Source organism: Linepithema humile, chromosome 5, assembly GCF_040581485.1.
Source record: "Linepithema humile isolate Giens D197 chromosome 5, Lhum_UNIL_v1.0, whole genome shotgun sequence".
Classification (NCBI taxonomy): domain Eukaryota; kingdom Metazoa; phylum Arthropoda; class Insecta; order Hymenoptera; family Formicidae; genus Linepithema; species Linepithema humile.
The window spans coordinates 13903088-13928800 of record NC_090132.1 but is presented as its reverse complement, the minus strand read 5'-3'; the positions used below and the strand labels follow the sequence as shown (position 1 = coordinate 13928800).

The 25713-nt window shown below is 35.8% G+C and overlaps 3 protein-coding genes across 3 annotated transcripts; 1 reads left to right on the top strand and 2 right to left on the bottom strand.

The window, feature by feature from the left end:
- Positions 1–4144: 4144 nt before the first annotated feature.
- LOC137000187 (uncharacterized) lies at positions 4145–9328 on the top strand. The gene has a single exon (XM_067356142.1). It carries the CDS (start codon positions 4145–4147, stop codon positions 9326–9328), a length of 5184 nt encoding a protein of 1727 aa, XP_067212243.1.
- Positions 9329–19310: 9982 nt separating this feature from the next.
- Positions 19311–21953, bottom strand: LOC137000186 (putative uncharacterized protein DDB_G0290521). Its single transcript, XM_067356141.1, has 2 exons — positions 21697–21953; positions 19311–19815 (listed from the first exon to the last, which is right to left on the bottom strand). Exons 1-2 carry the CDS (start codon positions 21951–21953, stop codon positions 19311–19313), a joined length of 762 nt encoding a protein of 253 aa, XP_067212242.1.
- On the bottom strand, positions 20627–25649 carry LOC136999999 (uncharacterized). Its single transcript, XM_067355476.1, has one exon. The coding sequence runs from the start codon at positions 25627–25629 to the stop codon at positions 23614–23616; it is 2016 nt and encodes a 671-aa protein (XP_067211577.1). The 5' UTR covers positions 25630–25649; the 3' UTR covers positions 20627–23613.
- Between the last annotated feature and the right edge of the window lie 64 nt (positions 25650–25713).

Genomic DNA, 25713 nt, shown 5'->3' with positions numbered 1-25713 from the left:
AACATTGCAGGACATATGTTTATAGGAATTGTTTTCATCAGGACCGCTAGAATACGCCGTTGAAGTTTGAGGAAACCTTTCAGAATCATGTATAAAAAATAAAAATGAAAAGAAATGTTTTAAACAAAAGTTGTTTGCTTCATAAAAGAAAAAGAGATAGAGATATTAGTTACACCTTGGGTGGAGATGCTTCAAAGATTTAAAGATCAATCAAGTTTTCTTAAATGGAACTCTTCTAATTTTTTTATAAATCGATTCTTCACCATATTCGACGTAAGAAGTTGTAATGATAGGATGGCCAAAAATTGAATAGTTTAGGAGAATTTTTATACTTTAATTTGACATAATTTTACATAAAGTATGAAATATTTCGTAATATAATCATTTTTCAATTATCTTATCTATATACTCTTCTGCACAAAATAATGAGAGGAATCAATTGGTATATAAAAAACACAGTTATTTTTAAGAAAAAGTATGATAATTTGCAACAAGCAGTAACATATTTTTTTTAAACATTGATTCCTCTCATCATTTTGTGCATAAAAGTATTGAGATAAGATAATCGAAAAATGAATATTTAACGAGATTCTATCGTTATAACTTTTTACATCGAATATCGCGAGGAATCGATTTATTTAAAAAAATTAGGGTGGCATTTAGACGTTTCAATTTAAATGCCGCACCCTGTAGGTTGTATATACAGTGTGTCCCAAAAGTTCAAAAACTGTTAAATATCTCGAAAATAAAACATTTTTTTATTTATAGGAAAATGTTTTAGAAAAAACTTGTTCGCTTTGAAGAGGAAGCAAGGAAAAGGATATTAGTTTGACTATGAGTGAAGGCGCTTCGACGATTTGAAGGTAAACCTCATTTTTTTAAATGGAAGCGCTCTAATTTTTTTATATAAATAGATTCCTTGCAATATACGCTGTTAAAAGTTATAAGGGTAGGATGGTCAAAAATGGAATAGTTTTCAAGATATATTATATGCATATGTTTATTTTCATTTGACATAATATTTCTACCTGAATATTTATAAGCACAAAATAATGAGAGGAACAAATTGGTGTAAAGGAAACATATAGTTGTTTTTAAGAAAAAGCATGAATTTGCAACAAGCAGGTACATATTTTTTTTCTAAACAACTATTTATTTCTTTACACTAATTGATTCTTTTCATTATTTTGTGCATACAAGTATGCAGATAAGGTAATGGAAAAATGACTATTTTATGAGATATTTTATTGTTTTAGTAAAATTATGTCAACGTATAAAATATCTCATAAACTATTTAATTTGTGGCCATTCTACCTATATAACTTTTAACACCGAATATTGCGAGGAATCGATTTATAAAAAAATTAAGATAGAGTTCCATTTAAAAAAACTAGATTGACTTTCAAATCTCCGAAGCGCTTTCATCCAAATTAATATGTCCATCTTTTTTCCTTTTTCGAACCAAACATCTTTTGTCTAACACATTTTCCTATAAAATGTTTTATTTTCGAGATATTTAATATAAGTGTAGAATTTATGGAATAATTTTTTTTTATAAGCAAGGTTTATAAACAGGATTTATTTATATAGAATAGAAAGCAGCAAAAATTTTTAGGAGATTGCATTGATGATTTAGTGATAATAAATAAATACTATTTTTAAATGTTAATGTGATTACTTGATTTTCAACTATTCAGAAATACTATACAGAAGATAAATGTAGCTTCACTTCTTTATAAGCAAATTTTCTGCAATATTTTATTTAGTATAATAATTTTAAATCTCTGCATATGTTTATTAAAATTATTTTAAACTGTTCGCTTGCTTATTGCAAAAAAACTTGTACAAAGTTTACAATTATTAATCTAAAATTTATAACTTGTTTGTTTTATGTATTAATACACTTTTTTTATTTTTCAGATCCAGAAAAAAATTAGAAAAAATAATCGGCTGCTCTGGCGCTGTATAACGGCTGCCGTAAGCGCTGAATTAAAATATCGGCTGCAATAGCGCTGAGTTTTGGCCCTGGCTGGCTTGTCCTAGGCGCCAAATTAAAAAATCTGATATAGAATTCTGTAACTTTAATTATTCGTTTAAGGTGATTGTGACACTTGCATGACTAAAAGACTGCCCTAAGCGCCATATATCTGTATAAGGCTGCCCCGAGCGCCAGCTCAAAATGCATCATCAGTGTCACAAGTTCTATTATGGCAATAAGGAAAAAGACATTTTGATTTCCAAAGAATGGTTGACAGAAACGATGATAGATAGTTTCCATGCGTTACTCGAAAGAAATTCTGAATATGCACCTCGACCTGTATGGTTGACGATATTTCCTGATCAGATTGTTCCACTCGAAAATCTAAAAAAGAAGCATTTGCAAATACTGCACAGTAATTTCGCGGGCGGACATTGGGTTACTTGTCATTACGACGCAAAGTCTGTTATTATATATGATTCTCATGAAGGCAGTCGTAATGCTAATAAGCAAAATTTGAATGGAGAAATTCGAATTTTTGTGGAGAGATTATTTCCTTTTCATGATTTTCAAAACAATCCGATAGTCTTTCCTACAGTCCAGTCGCAAGTCGACGGTTGTAATTGTGGTCCTATGGCGATTGCGTTTGCTACATCGATTCTGTTTGGCATAAATCCTTGTATTGTGACGTACGATCGATCTTTGCTAAGACCTCATTTGTCTGCAATGTTTGCAGGACAAACAATCACTCATTTTCCGTACCTCTGTAATTCAACTGCTCCATTAATGTTATTACCGTTGGAGACATTGAAAATACGAGAGGCGGATGCACTGAGAAAAAGGCTTGCACGTAGCAAGGAAACTGAAGAACAGCGTTCAAAACGACTCGAGAAAGATGCTTTTTCTCACAAACAACAATATGCCAAAAACGCTGATTTTTTATGCACTCAAAAGCGCAATAAATATAAACAGGACCCTAAAATAAAATGTTATAAAATGTGTGAGGTATATAAAAAAAACCCCAAACCGAAACGCCAGATAATGTGTGATCAGTACATACAAGATCCCGAAACACAACGTCAGAGAGTGCGTAATCAGTACAAAAAAAATCCTGAGGAACAATGTAAAAGAAAACGCGACGAGTACCAAAAAGATTTAGAAAATAAACGAGCTCAAAAACGCCATAATTACTCACACCAATTGCTGTACAATCGGCAAATCAAAAGAAAAAATTATTTTAAAAATGCTGCACGTGAAAGAGATCGCCGAAGAAAATTTAAACACAAACATTCTGACTCAAAAAAACTGTACAACAAAAAGTATTATGCAAAACGTGGTAACAAGTCTATCGTACAAAGATCAAAGACGATCGAGAGAGTAAAAGAAAAATTCAGTACTGTCCGATCTTGGCAAAAGTGTTTTAACTTTCCAAAATGGTCAGAGTTCTATATTCGACGGATATCGAGGAAAATTAATAAACCGGCGATATGTGCTCGATTTGAAGCCGAATATATATTCAAGTGGTGCATGATAGCAAAAAAATCGTACGTCAATGCAGCAAGAAAAGTGTTTTTGTATTTGAAAAATGCTGCTGAAACCGCACTATTGCGATTCAATGAATGTAAGACTTTGAAATATCCAAAAAGCGATCGAATTAGAGCTCTTTGTGGCTCATCCAAACATACTTCGTCTTCCGAAGCATACTTTTTTGAAACTGCTTACGAGCAAAGGAAAAAGTTTGAGCAACCACTTATAATAGGACAGTCCTCTTCTCATGGAGTGATAAATGTTTTACCGTTAATGGATAACAATGATAAAAAGTCAAAAATATGGCACTGTGACGAGAAACGATGCCGCATAAGTGATATTTCCTTGGAAAAGTATGTGAAATTGTTGGAAGAGTTTGAAGGAGCTACTATAAAGAAGATAATGAATGCTAAATTCATGGCGCGGCTCAAAAATTGTTCTGTTTCACATATGAGTAGCAGATTGGGACATCCTCCGGACTGTTATGCGAATCCAAATATTTGCGAATCATACATTGCAACGATAAGCACTTTATCGCCTCATTTTCCTCTCGTGAGAAATATTCGAATAAATGTCTACAAATTGATAGGCAATTATAAAAAATTTCATCATTTGTTTTCAGCTTTGAGATTTGTCAATATGGATAAATTGCTGGAAATTTCCAATGATGCAAAGGTTAAAGCAAGATTTTACAAAAACAATTTGACCGTTAGTTTGGACGAGGAAAAAATTTTGTCGCAAAATTACGAAGCGTTTACAGTTATGAAAAAGAGATTGTTGGATACACCACGTTTCCCTTGTGTCTCTTGCGAAAAACTATGTGTGAATAGTGACGTTTCTGAGCTAAAAAAGCTGAAAAAACCAGTAGAGGGACCTTTTTGGAAAAACTTGATGACTTACGTAACAGAACACAATAGCGATACTGGATTAATTTGTAAGTTTTGTTTGGGCAAATTTCGGAAAGGCATGTTGCCTTCTACTTGCGTTTTGAATAATCTTGCCGTAAAACCATTACCGGATGTTTTGTCGGATTTCAATGATTACGAAAAAATGTTAATCAAGAGAATGAGCAGCTTCCAAGTAGTGCAAACAATGGGCGCTGTTTCGAACAAACATTTGCCGCACAGACAAATGATCCGTAAAGTAAAAGGTAGAACATTTCATTTGCCACTTCCTTTACAAGAAACATTGGATAAGATATGTCCTCCGGAAAATCCTATAAATTTGAAACACGAGTTGCACATTCTCGTTCGAGGTATGCCTAAAAAATCAAAAGTTGTTTGGGAAAATTTGGTGGATATTAATAAAGTGTTTAAGGCTTTGCAATGGTTAAAAGAAAATAATCCGCACTATTCGGAAATTCGTCTTCCAGCGTCATCTGATGATTTATTAAATGAGAAGTTGCAAGAAACAGAATATCAGATCGTCGATGATGGGGGCGAGGAGAGCAATAATGACGAAATAGATGAGGTGGTTGAGGACACCGTACAGCAGATTAAAGATAATGACCAAATCGTTTTGAAACGTAAGGCTTTCCTGACGCAAATTACCAAAGACTCGGGTATTAATGATCAGTATACGATATACCCAATGCGCGTGAAAAGGATTGATAACGAATCTGCACTCAAACTTTATCAAATGTTAAAAATCGAAGATGTTCCAATGGATAATCGTTATAAATATCTGGATGTCATGTGTTTCCCCGATTTATATCCAGAGGGTATCAATGGACAACGAGAAGATAGAAATTTTGCATTACCGGAATATTTATTCATCAGAACGCGATTGATGTCGAAACACAATAGATTCAGATTGAATCCGCAGTACTTGTTTTTCCTTCTTCATGATACTAACAACCGACAATTGAAAAACGGTATATATTATACGATGATGGTTGCTAACGCACGAGAGAGATATACTGCTGATAGATACTTGAACGAATTGAAAGACGAACAATTGGAATCGAATTTAATGAGTATTTTCGGAAAACTGAGAAATACGGATCAATTTTGGCGACAACCATCCAATAATGTGAAATGCATGACTCTGCATTACGGCCCAGCAACGTGGTTTTTGACTTTGAGTCCTAGTGAATGGAAATGGTCCGATTTGGGTGAATATTTACGAGACATGAATCCCGATAAAGAGAAGTTAAGCATTAACGAACTAATCGCATATGACCCTGTTAGCACGTCTAGATTCATGTGCATAAAATTCAAAGCCATGATTGATTTTATTCGTTCAGTTGATAACCCAATAGGGGAAGTAATCCACTACTTCTGGCGATTAGAATATCAAACTAGAGGTATCCAGCACATGCATTGCTTGATTTGGATAAGAGATGCTCCTGTGCTAGGAAAATCGCCGGATGAAGAAGTTGTTTCGTTTATTCAAAAATACGTGACGTGCGAAATTCCAGATAAAAACGTTTCGCCAACATTGTACGAAACGGTTACAAGTGATCAGAATCATAAACATAACTCGTATTGCATGCGTACAAAGAAAACCGAAACAAATATTTACAGAAAGTGTCGGTTTGATTTTCCGCGATCAGTTACGACAAATTTCGTTTTAAGAGACGTTGTCACTTCAATAGTGGGTAGAAAAAATTTACGCAGTAGAAGCAGGTTGTACGATCTTCCTCGCAAGAAGTCGGAGAGGTTTATTAATGATTATAATCCGGCTATCAAATTGGCTTGGGAGGGAAATATGGACATACAATTTGTTGGAGAAAAATCAGAGTTTTTAAACTCGTATTTAACAAAATACACGACAAAGTCGGAAAAATGTAACATAGACTTTGAAATGATAGATTCCAATAAGCCTTTGGCATCGAAATTGTGGAATTTTGCGATGCGTCGTTTGAATAACAGAGAATGCGGTGCTTTAGAAGCTGCGGATACACTATTAGGGCATCCCTTGTATGGTACGGATTGTGATACCATTATCAAATGGATCGACGTCAATGAAGTGAGAAACAGAAAAGTTAAAACATTCAATGAAATTACAGCTCTCGATAAAAATTCTACGAATATCTATTGTCCGTCGCTCATCGATGATCATTATCCAAACAGACCTAAAGAACTAGAATCATTGAATTTGTACGATTTTACTAGATTCTGGGACATTGTAAAACAGATGCCAAAAAGTGACGAGGTCGAATATTACGAACTGGTATCGCGTTTATTTGTAAAGAAACGAAAAAAGGGTAGTTTAATAAACCATTACCGATTCAATGTAAAAACTGAACCCGAAAAGTACTTTTACTCGCTGCTTCTTCTGTTCAAACCATGGAGAGATTCGAGTGAACTCAAAGGTGCGTACGAAACTTACACGGATGCCTTTAAGAATTCAGAGACTGGATTGACGAAGGCAATGAAATATCACGAAAGGCTCGAAGAAATACAGAAAGCTTTTGAGGATGTTACTGAATTGATCGAGAAGCGTGAAAATGATTTAAAAATAGCAGACGGAGACAAATCTGATGACGATGAACTGGATTGCAATCCAGTACAAGCTGACGACGCGATGAAAAATCTGGAAGATTTTGGTAAGATTGACGCCCCGATTAATTTATCGCAAATGATGTCGCAATTGAACAAAGATCAGAAAAGAGTCTTCGACAGGGTATGCCAAGTTTTACAAAATAAAAATCATATTCTACGATTGTACGTAAGCGGTGAGGGTGGTACAGGAAAAAGTTTTCTTATTGAAACGATCAAACATTGGATCAAAATAAATTTGAAAAAAACGACTGCAATATCTGCTCCCACGGGTATTGCAGCATTCAATATCGATGGCCTGACAATCCATAGAATGTTTCAGCTACCCGTCACTCATGAATCTACGCCTAAGTACGTGCAATTGTCAGACGTAATCTTGAAAATTTTGAGAGACAAATTGAAGAATGTCGAACTATTCATAATCGATGAAGTATCCATGATTTCGAATGTGACACTTATGTTTATCAATCTACGATTATGTGAAATTTTTGATACGACAGATACAAATGATGGTTTCTTTGGTAGAAAACACATTCTCTTGTTTGGAGACTTGTTGCAGCTTCCTCCTGTAAAAGGACATCCTCCGTTCGTTAAAATGTCTCGATCAGATGTTCAGAAGTATTTAGGTACCATGGGTGGATTTGACTTGTGGAGATTGTTTGATTACGACGAACTCTTGATAAATATGCGACAAAGAGGCGACAACAGATATCGCGATATACTTTCTAGAATACGAATAGGTCTCATAACGGATTCTGACATCAATGTACTTGAATCAAGAAAAATCATTTTCAAAGAAAATAGTTGCGACGAAAGATTGAATGAACTTTACACTTATATGAATCAATTACCGACCGATACAATATGTTTATTACCTACGTGTTATTTGTGCAAGGTTTTGAACACGGCAATGCTTAATAAAATCGACGGCGAGGAAATTCTACTAATAGCAGAAGATGATGTCGACTGTGCTCCAGCAATGAGAAAAAAAGTGCAAAAAACCTTGGAAGATAAAGATGACAAAGTTTCAGAAACGGCAGGCATTGAAAGAGTAATAATGATTAAAATTGGTGCTAAAGTGATGATTCGACGAAACATTGACGTAACTCTGGGACTTGTCAACGGAACAATAGGCAATGTAGTTGCGGTTAATCGTGCTGCTGATGGAAATATTTATTCCGTCACATTAGTTACTTCGGATAACAAAGAATTCGCAATAACGAGAGTAGACATTAAATTCGAGATATTTCACAAAATAGTGGTACATCGCAAACAATTTCCATTGTCCCTCAGTTATGGAATAACTATACACAAAAGTCAAGGCGTTACGTGTAAAAATGCAATGATGGATCTGGGAACGACTGTATTCAGTGATGGTCAAGCCTATGTAGGTTTGTCTCGAGTGAGTACATTGGAAGGCCTACATTTGATAAACTTCAATCCGGCATCAGTTCAAGCACACTCAGGAGCCATTTCGGAATATAATCGACTAAGATCTTTGTTCAAATCTCAGCTGCCACAAATCGATTTATCCAAGAAAAAGGCTATAAAAGTTTACGATCGTCGATGGACCATACCTAGTATCATTGATAATGTACAGAATCATGGTTGCGAGGAATCAAAAAGTGTAATTACGTGGAAAATATACGGCCTTCTTAATGACGATAATGTTTCGTGTTACGCTAATGTAATATTGCAGTGTGTATTTCATTGCGTGCGTATCAGGCAACAAATACTAAAATATAAAGCATCGAACGCATTGACTGATGCTATATGCGCGTATACTGAGCGTAAATATTGCAACGTTCAAGCGGTTAGAAGATCTGTCGGAGAATGCTTCGAAGAACGAATACAACAAGATGCTTCGCAATTTTTCATGGCTCTAATGTCGACGTATTCTGAAATCAATGATATATTGGAACACGAATTGAAGCACGTAACATGTTGCTCAAATGCCAAATGTAATTACACGGTAACTACGTTGGAAAAAAGTTGTTTGCTAATATTACCTATACAATCGACATTAAAAAGGAAAAGAGGTGTCACGCTACAAACTTTGATTGATTCGGAATTTTCCAAATGGGAAACAATAGACGGCAGTTGTAACGCATGTAAAGGTTCCGTTCTGAAAAAGAAAACCGTAATCGAATCGACTTTATCCATCTTAGTGATACAGCTCAATTTATACACTTTTGTGAACGGTGTTTGCAAAAAAATTATCAACAATCGGATTAACGCCGTACCGACGAATAATATCACGATAGATAAAAAAAAGTACAAGGTAATAAGCGCGCTATATTTCACGAAGGCGAAGAAATGAATCGTGGTCACTACACGTGTATGTTGAGAGCAGAAAAAAAATCAGAATGGTATTGCTCTAATGACATGAAAGTCATTAAGAAAAACTGGCCCAAAGGAGCACAAGGGGCGTACATATTGTTCTTGGAGCAGATTAAGTGATTTTGGAAATAACTGCATTTAATGACACTTTCCTCGAATGTAAGTGTCGGAATTTCTTTGTAGTAAATTTACGTGAATTTTTTAGATCCGGAAAATTATAACAATTAATCGGCTGCTCTGGCGCTTCATAAAAGCTGCCTTTGGCGCTGAACTAAAACATCGGCTGCCATAGCGCTGAGTTTAGACTTGTCCTAGGTGCCAAATTAAAAAAATTATTTTTGGGCCCCAAACAAAAATTATTTTCGCAATTATAGCGTTTACGGCTGCAATAGCGTTGAATTCAGGCTTGCCCTAGGCGGTCAATTAGAAAAATCTGGGATAGAATTCTGTGCACAAAATGTAAAAAAGTAGGTGATATAGCACAAAAATTCATAAATGATAAGATCAGGCCAAGTTCCAAAAAAGACACTCCAATATGTTTATATTTTAATAATAATCTGAATTTTTAATATATTACCAACATGAAAAGTAACTGATATATTGTTCAAGGTGCAAATTCAAAATAAACATACATAAAATATGCATAAAATGTATAAATAAAACTGATCATAATTTGATTCTAGAAAGTAAGTGATATATTATTCTTAGTGCACATACAAAATTTTTTAAAATTTAATTAAAATAACAAAATATTTATTAAAAAATACAAAAACACTTGGCGCTGCCACACCGAACAACATGTTAACTTACATAATGTCAATTAATTACATGATGTCAGTTAATCATGCTATTATTACATTATTACTCATTTTCGTTGTTTCATAATACTATAGGTGTAAAGATGTAAAGGGGTGGAGGGGTGGTGGAGCCTCTTGACGGGGGGGGGGGGAGGGGAGGAAAGGGGGAAATGGCGTAAAGGGGTTGCGCTAGGGGGAGGGGGGATGGTGAAGCCCGTTGGCAGCGCCAAGTGTTTTTGTATTTTTTAATAAATATTTTGTTATTTTAATTAAATTTTAAAAAATTTTGTATGTGCACTAAGAATAATATATCACTTACTTTCTAGAATCAAATTATGATCAGTTTTATTTATACATTTTATGTATATTTTATGTATGTTTATTTTGAATTTGCACCTTGAACAATATATCAGTTACTTTTCATGTTGGTAATATATTAAAAATTCAGATTATTATTAAAATATAAACATATTGGAGTGTCTTTTTTGGTCTAATAATCTTTAACAATTATGTAAATAATGTAAGAATATGTTTATTAATGATATTGTTAATTCATATACAACATATGAGGTCTGGTAAAACTGTTTGACGAATCTTTTTATAATAATAATATCCGTTCCATAATAGTTAATCTACTTATCGAACTTTTTGATCAGATCTCATATACATTGAATGTTAAACATTCCATTTATTTTCATTATTTATTGTAGATTTGGTCTGTGGTGCAATTTATTGAAAATAACATGGACGAGCAATCATCTAATGCAATCGAGGTTGTTCCTTCATCATGGGTGCATTTAGAAGATACAATTGAAAAGTGTCTATGGCCTGACAAAAATGCTCGAAAATTCATCAAAAAACAAACTGTTCCAAAAAATAATTGGGAAAAATACACGATTACAGTTCTATTACGAACTCGTAAAAACAAAAATTTTCAATAATATTTTCAAAACATTTATTACAACTTATAAATAATTTTTATATTTTTTCTTAATATAGAATCATATCAAAATGCAATAGATTTCGTTAAGAAAAAAACGAAAACGGACACAGATACGTCCTGCTCCCAATTAGGTCGTGGAAAACGCAAGCGAAAGAAGAACAGTGTAACTGATGATTACGACTCTTGTAGTGACTATGATTCAAATCTTACACCGCCTCCATCAATAACTGTGCATGTTAATGATGTGGATTTGGAAACTAACGAGTTCAGAGGTACGATTGTAATATGATTATATATAGAGTCCTATTAAAATTTTTTACAGCGACTGTCACATGATACATCAAAAGTATATTAAAATGCTTATAAAGTTTATTATTATAGTAATATTGAAATACAACGTAATGTTCTTGATATTTTTTGAAATTAAATATTATTTTAATGATTAATAGTTACAGTTCAAGATAAATTATACGTTAATTTATTATGTTTTTGTGCAAATTTTAAAAGTTCTTTTTACGGTTTTATTCCATGCTAAAAATGGGATTTTTTACGTGTTAATGATACTCTTCATAATTAAAATTACATATTTTGGACATGTAAGTAATAATAAGTGACATTTATTTGTATATGTTAAAAGTGAATATTAAATTAAAATTCTTTATTAATAACAATAAAAAATAAAGAAAGATTTTGCAGCATATAACATACGCATATAACGCGGTGTCCGTTGGCATATATATATGAAATAGATCTATGTATATTTTGTTATTATATTCATGTATTATAATATTTAACATTAGAATCGACAAATGAGTCCGACTCTCGTAAAAAAAGTGATGATCAGAATGGAACGAAATTTATTGATCCGCACAGAAACAATATTATGACGACAGATCACGAAGCGATTGAAAATCTTAATCCTAATGAAAATCGAAGTACTGAGCTTTTCAAAGACAATTCCGAATATCAAAGGACAAATATTGAAAAAAACATCAGTCAAGGTAATATATTTGACAATTCTATATACACTCATTGGAAACTATTTAAAATGACACGCTTAGGACGTTCAACATTTTTCAGAGAGTTGTTACCTCAGTTTTACACACAACTGAGATGTATATAAATACGATTTGCTTAAATATGAAATTTCTTGTCGTGCAACTTGCATTATGCAAAAATGTAGTTACAATTTTTTAACTTTAAATTTGTCTAAAGATATATATTGGGACCAGTAAGCTTATCACGTAAACCTCTCTGCAGGCTAATTCATTTATATATCATATCAATTTACATTCCTCTCTCTGGTGCTATTAAAATGTTCGTCAGATTTAATGATTTTGAGTATACAGGGTGTCCCAGACTTAGCGAATAACCGGTTCAGGGTAGACTCCTGACGTTGTTCTGAGACGAAAGTTCCTTTGGCAAAATGTCGAGGGTGTCGTAATTTCGGCGTTATGAAGGGTAAAAGTTTCCCAATCGATGCGCTGAATTTTCCCGCGCTCAGGGACATCGCACATCAAAAGAGCCCCGTGCATCGCGCAACGATTGACTCGATCGAGCGCGTTCCTCGCGATTGTTCACGCATTCACTGTTCACGATGCACGGGGCTCCTTTGATGTGCGATGTCCCTGAGCGCGGGAAAATTCAGCGCATCGATTGGAGAACTTTTGCTCTTTATAACGCCGAAATTACGACACCCTCGACATTTTGCCAAAGGAACTTTCGTCTCAGAACAACGTCAGGAGTCTACCCTGAATCGGTTATTCGGTAAGTCTGGGACACCCTGTATATAATTAAAAGCTTAAAGTTTAAATGAAAATGTTTTACGACTTCAACATAATCACTTTATAAATTTTTATATCAAATGAAATGTATAATTTGAACTATACATTGACTTACGCATATCAAAAATAGACTTGTTCATTATTTGAGATTAGATATTAGATTCGACTGTAATTATCATATTCGACATATTTTTTTTTTTTTGAATAATAAAACCATTACACTTATAAGGCATTATCCCAATATACTTATTATCTTACAATACTAAAATCTTCAATTTTTTGTAGTTCAAAAATTCAATATACACTCACCCGAAAAAAAAGCGGTACACTGAAAATGTGGGAAAAATTCATCAAATTTCAACTGACGATAACTTCGTAAATAATAAAGATAGAAAGTTCTATAAAATATGGAAATAAAGCTAAAAATCTCTACTTTAAGAATCAATTTATTTCAATGTTGCAAAATAAATTTATTGAAAATGGCGGATGACAAAGCGCGAGCATGCAAAATTGAAAAATAATGGTTCGAGTTTGCGACGGTGCACGGTATAAACAAAAAATTGTAGCTTATTGGGATCAAAAGCGTACGAAAGTACAGAGTCTCCTCTTTAAAATGCTTTTTTATGCATCTTGATACGATGATTTTTCGCCGAGAGATTCGCATTTGAAGAAAAAGGCAGATTCTTACTTCAAATGCGAATCTCTCGGCGAAAAATCATCGTATCAAGATGCATAAAAAAGCATTTTAAAGAGGAGACTCTGTACTTTCGTACGCTTTTGATCCCAATAAGCTACAATTTTTTGTTTATACCGTGCACCGTCGCAAACTCGAACCATTATTTTTCAATTTCGCATGCTTTTGCTTTGTCATCCGCCATTTTGGAGAAAGTTATCACACATTATTGCGTTATGAATTTTCGAACACTAGACATCCAAACTTTTAAAATGGTTTTTAAAAAATCCTGCTAGCTGTATTACGTGCCGAGATATTCAATTTTGAACCAGACCGAATTGCAAGAATAAGAATTCTGTGGTTATCAGCTCCGCGGTATTTTAAAACTCCAAACTCTCCTTACGGTTATAAGTGTCAATTCTGCTCTTGGCGTTACCCAGGATCAACGGCGTGGACGTGGCAGAAATCTGATCCCGTGTGCACATGTTGGCACGTGTGTATGCGTGTGTGTGTATGTGTGTGTGCGTGCGCGTGCGTGCGTGCGTGCGTGCGCGTGCATGCGTGTGTGTGCGCGTGCACCACTGGGATAAGGACCTCATGGCTTGTTAGATCCACGATATTTTACGACTCCAAACCCTCCCGGTGGTGCGTGTACAATTGTGTGTGCGCGCGCGTATATTAATAATGGGTATGACCTCCTCGTGCGCGTATTACCTCATTCATGCGACGAGGCATACTTCTTATTAGTGTTTTAATTTCAGTCTGCGTAATGTCATTCCACTCTATTTCAAGAACTCTTCGAAGTTCTGGCAATGACTGAGGAGCAGGTATATGATTTCGTACTTTTCTGTTAATATTGTCCCATAGGTGTTCAATGGGATTTAAATCTGGACTCATTGCTGGCCATTCGAGTCGATTTATGCCAACTTCATCGCAGAAATCAAGCACTTTTCTCGCAACGTGCGGTCGAGCATTGTCTTGCATAAACAAAAAGTCAGGGCGGAGAAATCACAAAAGATCTGCAGACATCTCCTTCGGATGCAAAACAATTGATTGAAAAATAATGGTTCGAGTTTGCGACGGTGCACGGTATAAACAAAAAATTGTAGCTTATTGGGATCAAAAGCGTACGAAAGTACAGAGTCTCCTCTTTAAAATGCTTTTTTATGCATCTCGATACGATGATTTTTCGCTGAGAGATTCGCATTTGAAGTAAGAATCTGCCTTTTTCTTCAAATGCGAATCTCTCGGCGAAAAATCATCGTATCGAGATGCATAAAAAAGCATTTTAAAGAGGAGACTCTGTACTTTCGTACGCTTTTGATCCCAATAAGCTACAATTTTTTGTTTATACCGTGCACCGTCGCAAACTCGAACCATTATTTTTCAATTTTGCATGCTCGCGCTTTGTCATCCGCCATTTTCAATAAATTTATTTTGCAACATTGAAATAAATTGATTCTTAAAGTAGAGATTTTTAGCTTCATTTTCATATTTTATAGAACTTTCTATCTTTATTATTTACGAAGTTATCGTCAGTTGAAATTTGATGAATTTTTCCCACATTTTCAGTGTACCGCTTTTTTTTCGGGTGAGTGTAGAAGAAATAATGGACATTTCGCAACCAAATAATATTATTATTGAAAATTTATCACCAATACATGCAGGTAATTTAGTAATATTCATTCTTGTCATTTACATAATATTAATTATCGTAAATAAAATATAAATGTACATTTTAGATAATCATAACATTTTACTAATTTTGGAAAACGTAATATCTATAAGAAGAATGCTTGAACAACAAAACGATTTTCTAATACGTATGGAAAATAAAAATGACCGTGGTACTGCGCTTGCAGCTACTGGGATTAATCGAAAAATCACGGAATCTATTATTCCTGTACGCCCATTTAAAAAATACAATGAACTAATTGCTTTCGACGAAATTTTAAATACGAATGAAGAAGGAAAAAAACAAATGGTAAAATATTTTATGATTATGATTAAATTTTTATATAACTTTCTTAATTATTTCCTAACTCTTTTCAAACTTTTTTTTCATTTTAGGAAACATTTTTTTATTTATTGGGGGGTGCATCCCCGCGAGATGAAGTAAAAGCGGGTTTAGAAAAAATATTTTCTAATCGTTTAGCGAAAAAATGTTCCTGGTTGGGACGGAAAGGAAATTTCCCGATAAACAAGTTAATTGTAATAGACGTTTTAAAAAGTTCGTATAAATTTATAAGTGATTTAATTGTTATATTCACTATATAAAATAATTTTTAATTGCAATATTATCACAATATTTATCCTACATATTCAGATTCAACCAGAAGACATTTTCCATACGTAACAGAAAAGAATTTTCAGGATTACGTGTCTGTTTGGTTTCGGCATGCAGTAACTCGATATGAAAGAGAAAAGGTAACTCGAACTACATAATATTTATCTTTACATAATATTTATTTTTACGTCCAACATAATTTACTTAAGATTTTTTACTATATTTCTTACAGGCAAAGGCGGCACGTTAATTGCCAAAAACAATGGAATATGATTATATCTAAAACAAAGAAAAAATACCAAAATTAGGGATATAAGTATTATAGATTTTATAGATTTTATGTTTCTTCAAAATAATTATTATACTATTATCTAAATATGTGTGTGTGTGCGTGCGTGTGTGTGTGTGTGAGAGAGAGATGAGTTACTTATTATTTCTATGAGAAATTTATATTTTCTAACTAAATAAAAATATATAAACTAAATTATTATGACTTGATAAGTTATTATATATATTAGTCCACGTTATTTCAAAATAACGAATTTGCTCTTTATGTTTTGAGAAAACCGTTATTCAAAGTTTAACCTTACAGCAAAACATATTATCAGATTATTCTGAAAAATACATCTTATAACTTTCTTATATATAAATTAAACCCATTCAAAAATGTGCCTATTCTAAACCCATTTAAAAGTGTCTCATTAGCAATAAGACACTTTTAAGTTTAATATTATATAATATATATAATTATATAGATTAATCATTCACACATCTTCAAGCATTTAAGTAATATTTTAGTGAAGAACGTACACATATGAGAAAATGCTCTGAGAGGTGTAATTTTTGCACATTCGCGGTTCTGACATAACGAGGACGTTATATATGTATATACAAATGGTACGTATATGTAGCCGAAGAAATATATTTGCTAATAAATTTTCTCTCACTTTTTAAAGAATAGAGATTTAATATAGTTTAATATAGTATTCATTAAAAAGATGGAAAGAATATTTTCTGGCAAATTATAATATACTTTTCGCATACATTATTAAAAATTTAGAATTAGAGCATTTCCTGGTGCGAATCCCCATGTACTCTCATGAAGACCTATCCGAATTTACCATGGGAAATTCTATATATGGAGTTCCCCATGGTAAATTTAGAAAGGTCTTTATGGGAGTACACGGGAATTCGCAACAGGGTTTGTAACATTTCAGATATGTTTCAAAAGAAACGTTGCTAGTATGTTTCATATATTAGGTGCGCAACTAAGTTCCCGCTGTTTGTCAATAGATGGCTCCAGCAGTAAGTGCTGGATTCGATTTTGACATATCCAAAACGTCACGAGCCAAGCTTAGACATATGGTAAACAAACCGTTTTGACACGTTAGTGATTTTGTTTTGGCGTCATATACTTTTGGTTGTGTGAAAATGTCTGATTTTGTATCAAATAATCGTCATTTGCGGGAAGTGTTAATTTTCTTATTTCATTCGAAAAAAACGGCGGCTGAAGCGCATCGAGAGCTCCAAAAAGATTACGGAGATGCTGCTCTAAGTAAAACAACGTGCCGTGATTGGTTCCGTCGCTTCAAAGACAGTGATTTCGATGTTGACGACCGTCCGCGTGAAGGAAGGCCAAAAACCTTCGAAGTCGCTGAATTGGAGACGTTGCTCGATGAGGATCCATGCCAAACGCAAGAACAGCTTGCTTCAGCATTAGGAGTTACCCGCCAAGCCATTTCCAAGCGATTGCATGCGTTGGGAATGATTCAAAAGCAAGGAACTTGGGTTCCTTATGATTTGAAGCCAAGGGACGTTGAGCGTCGTTTTTTCGCCTGTAAACAACTGCTCCAGCGGCAAAAAAGGAAGGGTTTTCTTCATCGCATCGTGACGGGTGATGAAAAATAGATTCATTACAACAACCCAAAGAAAAGAAAGTCATGGGGACTGCCCGGTCATGCTTCTACGTCGTCGGCTCGGCCGAATATTCACGCTGCGAAGGTTATGCTGTGTATTTGGTGGGACCAGGTCGGTGTTATTTATTATGAGCTGTTGAAACTGAACGAAACCATCACTGGGGAACGGTATCGAATTCAATTGATGCGACTGAGCCGAGCACTGCGCGAAAAACGGCCACAATACGAGCAGAGGCACGAAAAAGTGCTACTGCATGACAACGCTCGGCCTCATGTTGCCAAACCCGTTAAAACCTATGTGGAAACGCTCAAATGAAAAGTTCTACCCCACCCGCCATATTCCCCAGATATTGCGCCGTCCGATTATTACTTGTTCCGTTCGATGGCATATGGTCTGGCTGATCAGCAGTTCCGCTCATATGAAGACATCAAAAAAAGGCTTGATTCGTGGATAGCCTCAAAAGACAAACACTTTTACCGTAACGGTATTCGAGCTCTGCCAGAAAGATGGGAAAAAGTTGTAGCTAGCAATGGGCAATACTTTGAATAATTCATTTGTAACCATTTTTTCACAATAAAGTTGCATTTTCATAAAAAAAACAGCGAGAACTTAGTTGCGCACCTAATATATTATAAGTAACGTTTCATTAACATTGTAAAAATGTTACAATGAGCAAAAAAAAAAAAACGTTTCATATAGAACATCGCAAATGATAAATATTGTCCATACCTGAAACGTTACTAAGATGTTACCTAAACATAAATTCGAATGTTCTTCTAACATTATATAGATGTTACAAGAATGTTGCTGGTATGTTACAAATGGAATGCTTCAAATAGAACGTCACTAAAATAGTTTATTTACCATCACAAGAATGTTCCCAAATGTCACAAATGAAACATTTTAAACGAACTGTAAATGTGGCAGGACATTTATGGTTACTGAGATGTTTTTGGGATGTTTCTGAAATATTACTCGGAACGTCACACTGCCAAAATGTGATATTACAGGAATGTTCCCGCAACGTAATTTTGTTTAGTGGGTTATATCATATTTTTGCTAAATTCAACTATGTTTGTTTTTTTATATTAATTAATTTTTGTCATTATTTTGTGCATAAAAATATTAAAGCAAGATAGTTGTTACGTCCTGATAGATGTAGAATTTTTTTTCGTTGGGCTCGGCGATCGACGTAAACGGACCTGACCGCACGAGCCGAGCGGCACGTTTAGGACTTGCGACGGGTCAGCGACTGGAAGAGTCGTTTTTACTCCGTCAACAAGTCAACCGCTCGTGGTTCCCTTTTTGGGTCAAGGAATTGAATCCCTATTACCCGGGGCGGAACCTTTGTGCGCAATTTGAGAGGGAAGGTGTGAGGGGGGTGACGAACGAGGAGGGTGTGGTTAAATAAAAAAGAACAAAAGTTTAATTTATTAAAGACAACATTTTAATTTGATTGAATTTATAATTAGGATACAAAACTTAATTCTTAATTGCAGGTGCTAATAATTTTATTTGTGTATTCTTTACAAATGTGTGTGTGTGTGTGTGTGTGTGTGGATTATTCCTCAGGGGAAAGGACTAGATTTAAGAAATCAAACCCTGTAAATTCAGGGTTAGGAAGATGCGGAGGAGGCTCGACGTATTCAATGGTGGTGGCTTCGGAGTTGACGGATATGTTGTCAAACTCCGGATCGTTATGTGGGAGTTCCTCCAGTTGAGCCTCTGCTGGAGGAGGGTGGAAACGGACAGGCGAAGGGGGTCTGTAGTCCAGGAGCTCTTCAAGGATCGGAGAGATGGACCTGGGGGTAGGAAGTGGTGAAAGGTCAAGAAAGGGTTGAGGAGATTGTTGAGGAGATTGTTGAGGAGATTGTTGAGGAGATTGTTGAGGAGATTGTTGAGGAGATTGTTGAGGAGATTGTTGAGGAGATTGTTGAGGAGATTGTTGAGGAGATTCCTGAGGAATCGATGGTGATACGGGAGGTGGGTCGGTTTGAGTGTGTGTGGTTATACGTGGGGTGTGTCGCCTAATTCTAACGGGTCTTACGGTGACCCTCGCCGCGTATCTAAGGTATGGTGGGAGGAATATAGCTATGCAGAGAGCGAATGCCGAAAGGTCCGAGCGATTCCGCCGATTGTTGAGTCGCGGCAAATTTTTAGTTCTCACTGATAAATAGCACAACAAAGTTTATAGGGACGGAGCACAAAATAATAATAAAGAGAGGAAAAATAAAACAAATGAACTAACTTACTCGTTACAGGATACTTTCGGATTGAGTTGAATGTGTACGGTGGTTTTGAGCAGGCGCCCCGTTGAGGGATGGTGTGTAGGCGTCGGACCCTTTTGTCAACGTGTGGGCACCCTGCTGCTGGATGGTGTCGTCAGGGTGATGAACCCTCTACTTGGTCGTGACAAAGTATCGACCTTTTTTATTTCGCGGCCAGAACTACTCGGAAAACTGTCTTAAGGACTTGGCAAAACTTGCTTGATAACTGAGTGACTAATTGGGTTTAATTGCGCTTGGAGCCACCAAAACACGGGTTTTTATACCCTTTCCTTGGGGTGGATCCATTTGGAAAATCTTAGGTTTTTGAAGCGGGGATCGAATAGGAATTAGTCTTGTGAGAAGATTTTTAATGTGGGGGAGGATGGCGTCATTTTTAACTAATAGGATTAGGTTTAGGTAATTAAGTTACTTGGAATGGGGGTAGGAAGAAAGGGCCCCTAACGAATAAGGAATAGCGTCGTTTCGGGTCCATATGCGATGGGGGTAGGTTTTTGAGGTGGCGTAACCCGGTTGGTGTTAATTAGTATAGGTGGGGTGCATCTCAGTGTCTTAAGATCTAGGTGGGCGTAGTCTTTAGACCGTACGACGGAATGAAGGGTGGTCTATAGAGGTGCTTGCCCCGATTCCCGGCTTTCGGATTGGAGGGTTGAGAATCGGTATATGAGTTCGCGAGGCCTTGGGTCACTGATCTAATAAATTTGACAGTTTACGACTGTCGCGTGGCCCTGGGGTCGCGTGGAGAGTGCGATTAATGCATCTCGGTTTCCCAGACCTACTGAACACGTGCACCGTATCAGGTGTCATGCCTTCTAGGCGTGCGACTGTGGTCATTACCCGATCGTCACTCGGTAAAATCCTATCTATTAGGGTTCCCGTAGGCAGAATCCAAGTATATGGCTAGCTAGTGCCAGTTTTTATTTCCTACTTTAAACATCTGGAGTCGACTAAAGACTCCGGTTACCGCAAGTTTTGACTTTTATGATTTTTCTGACGACGATAGGCACGCTGACCGACCAAGGTATTTTCAAATATCTATCCCCCTTGCTATTTTTCTCTGTGAGAAAGTTCGAGCTCATGGTGTCTCGTGAGAAAAACAGCTCTGGCGTTATAATATTCTTTAAAAGTTTTTTGTTGGTCCCGTGTTTACTAGGTCTGGTATTTAATAAAAAGAAAAGAATCGTGAAGTCTGATCAGGACGTAACACCCCCCACCTTAGACAAATGTTGGGGGTATGCAACATTTGCAATTAAATTAAAGATAGATTCTTTTCCCCTTTTTTTTTCGGTTAACATTCCCATTTAAGATGCCGAATCGTTCTTACACTGTTTGTTTGTTAAAGAGAAGGAAAGGAAAGGCGACCTCCAAAACCCCTTCCTTATTCCTTTCGTTCTTTTTTTTTGCTGTCGCTTACATACTGGATATATATATATATTTTTCTTTCGACTTTATTTCTAATAATAAAAATCTACTATAAAGGATTTGGTGAAGCCTTCTTCCGTGGAATCCCTTTAAATGTTTGATAGAACATGGTAAAATGAGTATAGAAAAGAAAAGATGGAGTTTTATTTACGTGATAATCGTGTCCCAAAATGTCACGTACGAAGGCCCGCAGGTCAGTCCAACCACATGTTCCCTTTTATTGCTTTTCTGGATAGTCACTTATCTTCTCCATCCCTTGGCCCCAGCTCGGCTTTCATCTTCACACAGGAACTTCTCTGTACAGTCTTCTTATCTTCATTGTTATTAATAAAGTTTCCGCAACCTTCACATGGGTTGATCTCATGGATCAGGTAGGGTGATGTGGTAGGTGCGTACTCAGGTTTGTCCTTAGTCACCGGATTATGACAACACTGGTGACGGGAATTGTGGTAGTCTACCACAATTAACGTATTTTCCCAATCAGGGCAGTCGTACATTAAGTTCCGTGAGCAGCGAGCAGACTCCAGGGTGATCTTTCAGTGTAGCGTCAAATGGATTAGTGGCACATTACTCCTCGATGTATGTATAGATATTTCTTCTTCTTTCTCTCTCTTTTTTGTATTTGTAAAAGTTGGTACTCTGACATTCTATACTGTGACTGATCATCAAGTAATTCTCCCTATAGCAAATTGTTAATGAAAAGGATTCCACTTTATCTAAGATTTACTTATGAGAGGATTACGGATATATGAAAATCCCTTAAGTATACGATATTATTTATTTGTGTATGTATTAAGTAGAATATTTACTAGAAGTTAAGCCTACGTCTAAGTTAATTATTTTGCTTATTTACTTAGATATATATATATATATATGCTTTTAGAAGTATGTATCTATATATATGTATATATATATGTTTGATTATTTATTGAGGTAGATAGTAAAACCTTCCTTTTTTTTTCTTTCTTTTTTTTTTTGTACTATATATATGTTTGATATATAGAGATATATGTATATATAGATATTTCTTAACATTATTTTAAACGTGTATATATGTGTATATATATATATATATATATATGTATGTATGTGTGTGTATAATATTATGGTTATTACTTATACTATTGAATATATATGTATATATATTTATGTATTTTCCTTTTTTATAGAAGATAATTTAAAGATAATTTTTTATAAAAGATAGTTATATAAATTTTTTTTCCCCTTTTTTTTTTTAAAGAACTTTTCTTTTGCCTAATAACAAACATAATATATATATATACATATGTATATTTTTTTGTTATTTTTATTAGTTATTATTTGTGATTTTAGCACTAATTATGTGTATATTCTTATGCGTTTTAACTCAACGCGGATGGTACGGTGTGTGTGGCTATATTCGCTATTTCTTGCGCAACTCCTAATTCTATTAATAAGTCTCTGAGGTTGTGGTAAACGTTGTTAGTTTCATTCTTGATATCTAATTTGATGAGTGCACCTTCGTCCCGAATTGGTTTGATTATCTGCATAATTCCGGTTTGCTGTTCTGCGATGCTTCGAGTGACATTTATGGCCCTACGAGACCATGTGGGTCCTGTAGTGGCGGGGGCTGTGTAGGCTAAGCTACATGGCACAGCTTGCCAGTAATGTTCTCTGAACCTCTCCTCGAGATGGTAGAGTTCAGCTGTTGCATGGCGAATATACACGCCCCAGTCTCGGAGGCCTATCTGCACTGTCTCATCTCCGTTCATCTTCGTAACGATGCCGCGTTGCCATCCTCCTTTTGTTTCAAGAGCAACAATGTCGCCTAGTTTTGTATTCGAGTGGAAAAATCGGCGTTTGTTCATCCGCTGGTTGAAGTCCTCCATCATTTTTTGGAAGGATTCTTTACTATTTTCCAAGTGAATCCAAATTAGCATAGGCGAAAACACCCTTACTATTTTAACAGCAAACGGCGAGCGGCTCAGTTTTTGAGTATCGAGGTGTTCGATCTCCATGTTTCTATAAACAAAAAGGTGGTGTTGGGGTTAGGTGCGAATTTCGAGTCGCAACTGCGAGACCTCATGATAAGGAGCGAAACAGATTAAAATAGATAAAACAATAAAATGCGTAAAATCAAAGTTGGCGCTTGTGTAAAGTTGATAGGAAAACTGTTGTTTATGTATTTCTCTTCTTTTCTTCCTGTCTTTCTTTCCGTCTCCCCCCTTTTTTTTTTTTTTTTTTTTTTTTTTTTTTTTTTTTTTTTTTTGCGTCCTTTGCAGGTAGTAGGGGGTAGGTTCCCCTCTGTGAAGAGTCTTCTATCGGGTTTCGTTCTGCGGGTGGTTGTGTAGCTTCTCGGTTTTCATCGCGTGGTTTTTTCAGTTTTAAGTGTAATAGGAGCTGAGTTAACGAGTCCCAGATGGCTCCAAGCAAATATATGGACCATCCGTATACTGTGTGTAGAGCATAGCCATGCACAATGGTATCCAGTATTAGTTTTACTGCTCTTACTGCCAAGTAAATTCCTAAAAATCCAGCGCTTATATTGCCGAAAATTAGGAATCGATTCCAAAATTTCTGCCATGCCGAGATAGCTATTTTTTCAACTGATGCCTCATCTAGGAAGTTTGCAAAAGATCCTCCATCGTGCATAATCGTAGAGTGGCCCATCATTCCTCTGGCCAAGGTGTTTAACATTGCGGGTCTCTCAGCAGGAAACATAATATGATCCCTGAGATCGCTTAAATCTCTTTCAGTATATATGCCGCTGGTAGCAAGTGATCCGGGGCTAATGTATTTCCAGCTCGGTGTTGTCATCGGTTTCATGGTCATCGGCGGTACTGTATGTATTGGTTTAGGAGTGAGTCTATACCATGCATCTCCCAGAAGATACATGGGTGGTGCGAATAAATTGCACGTAATCTGCGTTCCTTGTCGTAACAGTATATGGGTTTGCGGTGTTAAAAATTGTGTTCTGTTTTCTCGCGTCACAGGCAATTGATCATAGCATTCTTCGGTGTGTGCTACTCTTACTTCGACAGGCACACATTTTACTATGTGTATTACTTCGCCAGCTAGTAAGGCCATGTATCCTGGTCCCTTCATGAAGTGATAAGCGAAGACATCCGGCGATTGGGTGGCTATGGCTAATGAATTGTGTAATATTTTTTGTTCGAGCTGACATTGTTGCAGTAGAATATTCTTGTATAGTTCACTAAATTGAGTCCGCACATGTTTCTCTACATATACAAATTTAGAATTCATATAGGTGAAAATGTCCAAATTAGCTATGCGTGATTCTTTTTTAAAAATTGCTACGCCTGGTGAAGTTTCGAAAATTACTAATTTTGGATGTTCCGTGTGGAAAAGAGTGTATCCACAAGTAGAATAGGAATCTCTGCTTGCCAATGCAAAAACTGTGTCTTCTGTAGTCATGGAATAAACAATTTGCTGTTGTTTGTTGACGATGTCTATTATTCTGTGTGCATATCCTTCATATAATACTCCATAAGTGCCGAACCTGCAGGTATCCGTGGGCATGGATGCCCAGTAGGTATCCCCACCCTCGATGTCGGTGCAATGTGTTGCGCTCAACGCACAGGTCACTCCAGACCTCAGTTGGACTCGGTTCGTGTTTATCTTCACGTCAGCTATATAATCCTGTAGTGTAATTTTTATGGTTGCGAGTACCACGGCTTTTTCCCATGTGCCGAATGGATCGCTATATGTTGTTCCGGAACAGGTGCCATCATTGTTCACGTGTCCGGCCAGTGTTACCGGTCGTGTTGCAGTTTGATTGGATTTCAATCCTGTTATTCGAGTGTTCCCGATTTCGTAAGTACCATACATGTGCATTCGTTGGCAGGCGTCTCTTGATACTTCTTCTATATACGCGTGCTTTCCGTTGTACACGTCCATGGAGTGAGAGAACATTCCGCATCTCCTGATTAATCTGTCTATTTCTATTTTGCATTGTATAACTCTCGCAGAGGTAAATTCGTTAATTTGTAGCAATTGTATATAAATCTTCTGAGCTGCTACTTCTGGCTGTGGTATATCACATTCCTCTATCCCCAGTAATGATAGAGTCGTAATGTTCGTCGATGCAGATCCGCAGTCATATCCTATTATGCCTTTAGTGCCGCGTAACCAAAAATTTAGCACGGCGATTATTAAAAATCCTCGGAGATCCATCTGAAATTTAGCACGTCTAAGGTATATTAATATAGCGCACCTTTAATTGTCAAGCTTGTTGTTATTACTTATTTCCTTATTTGC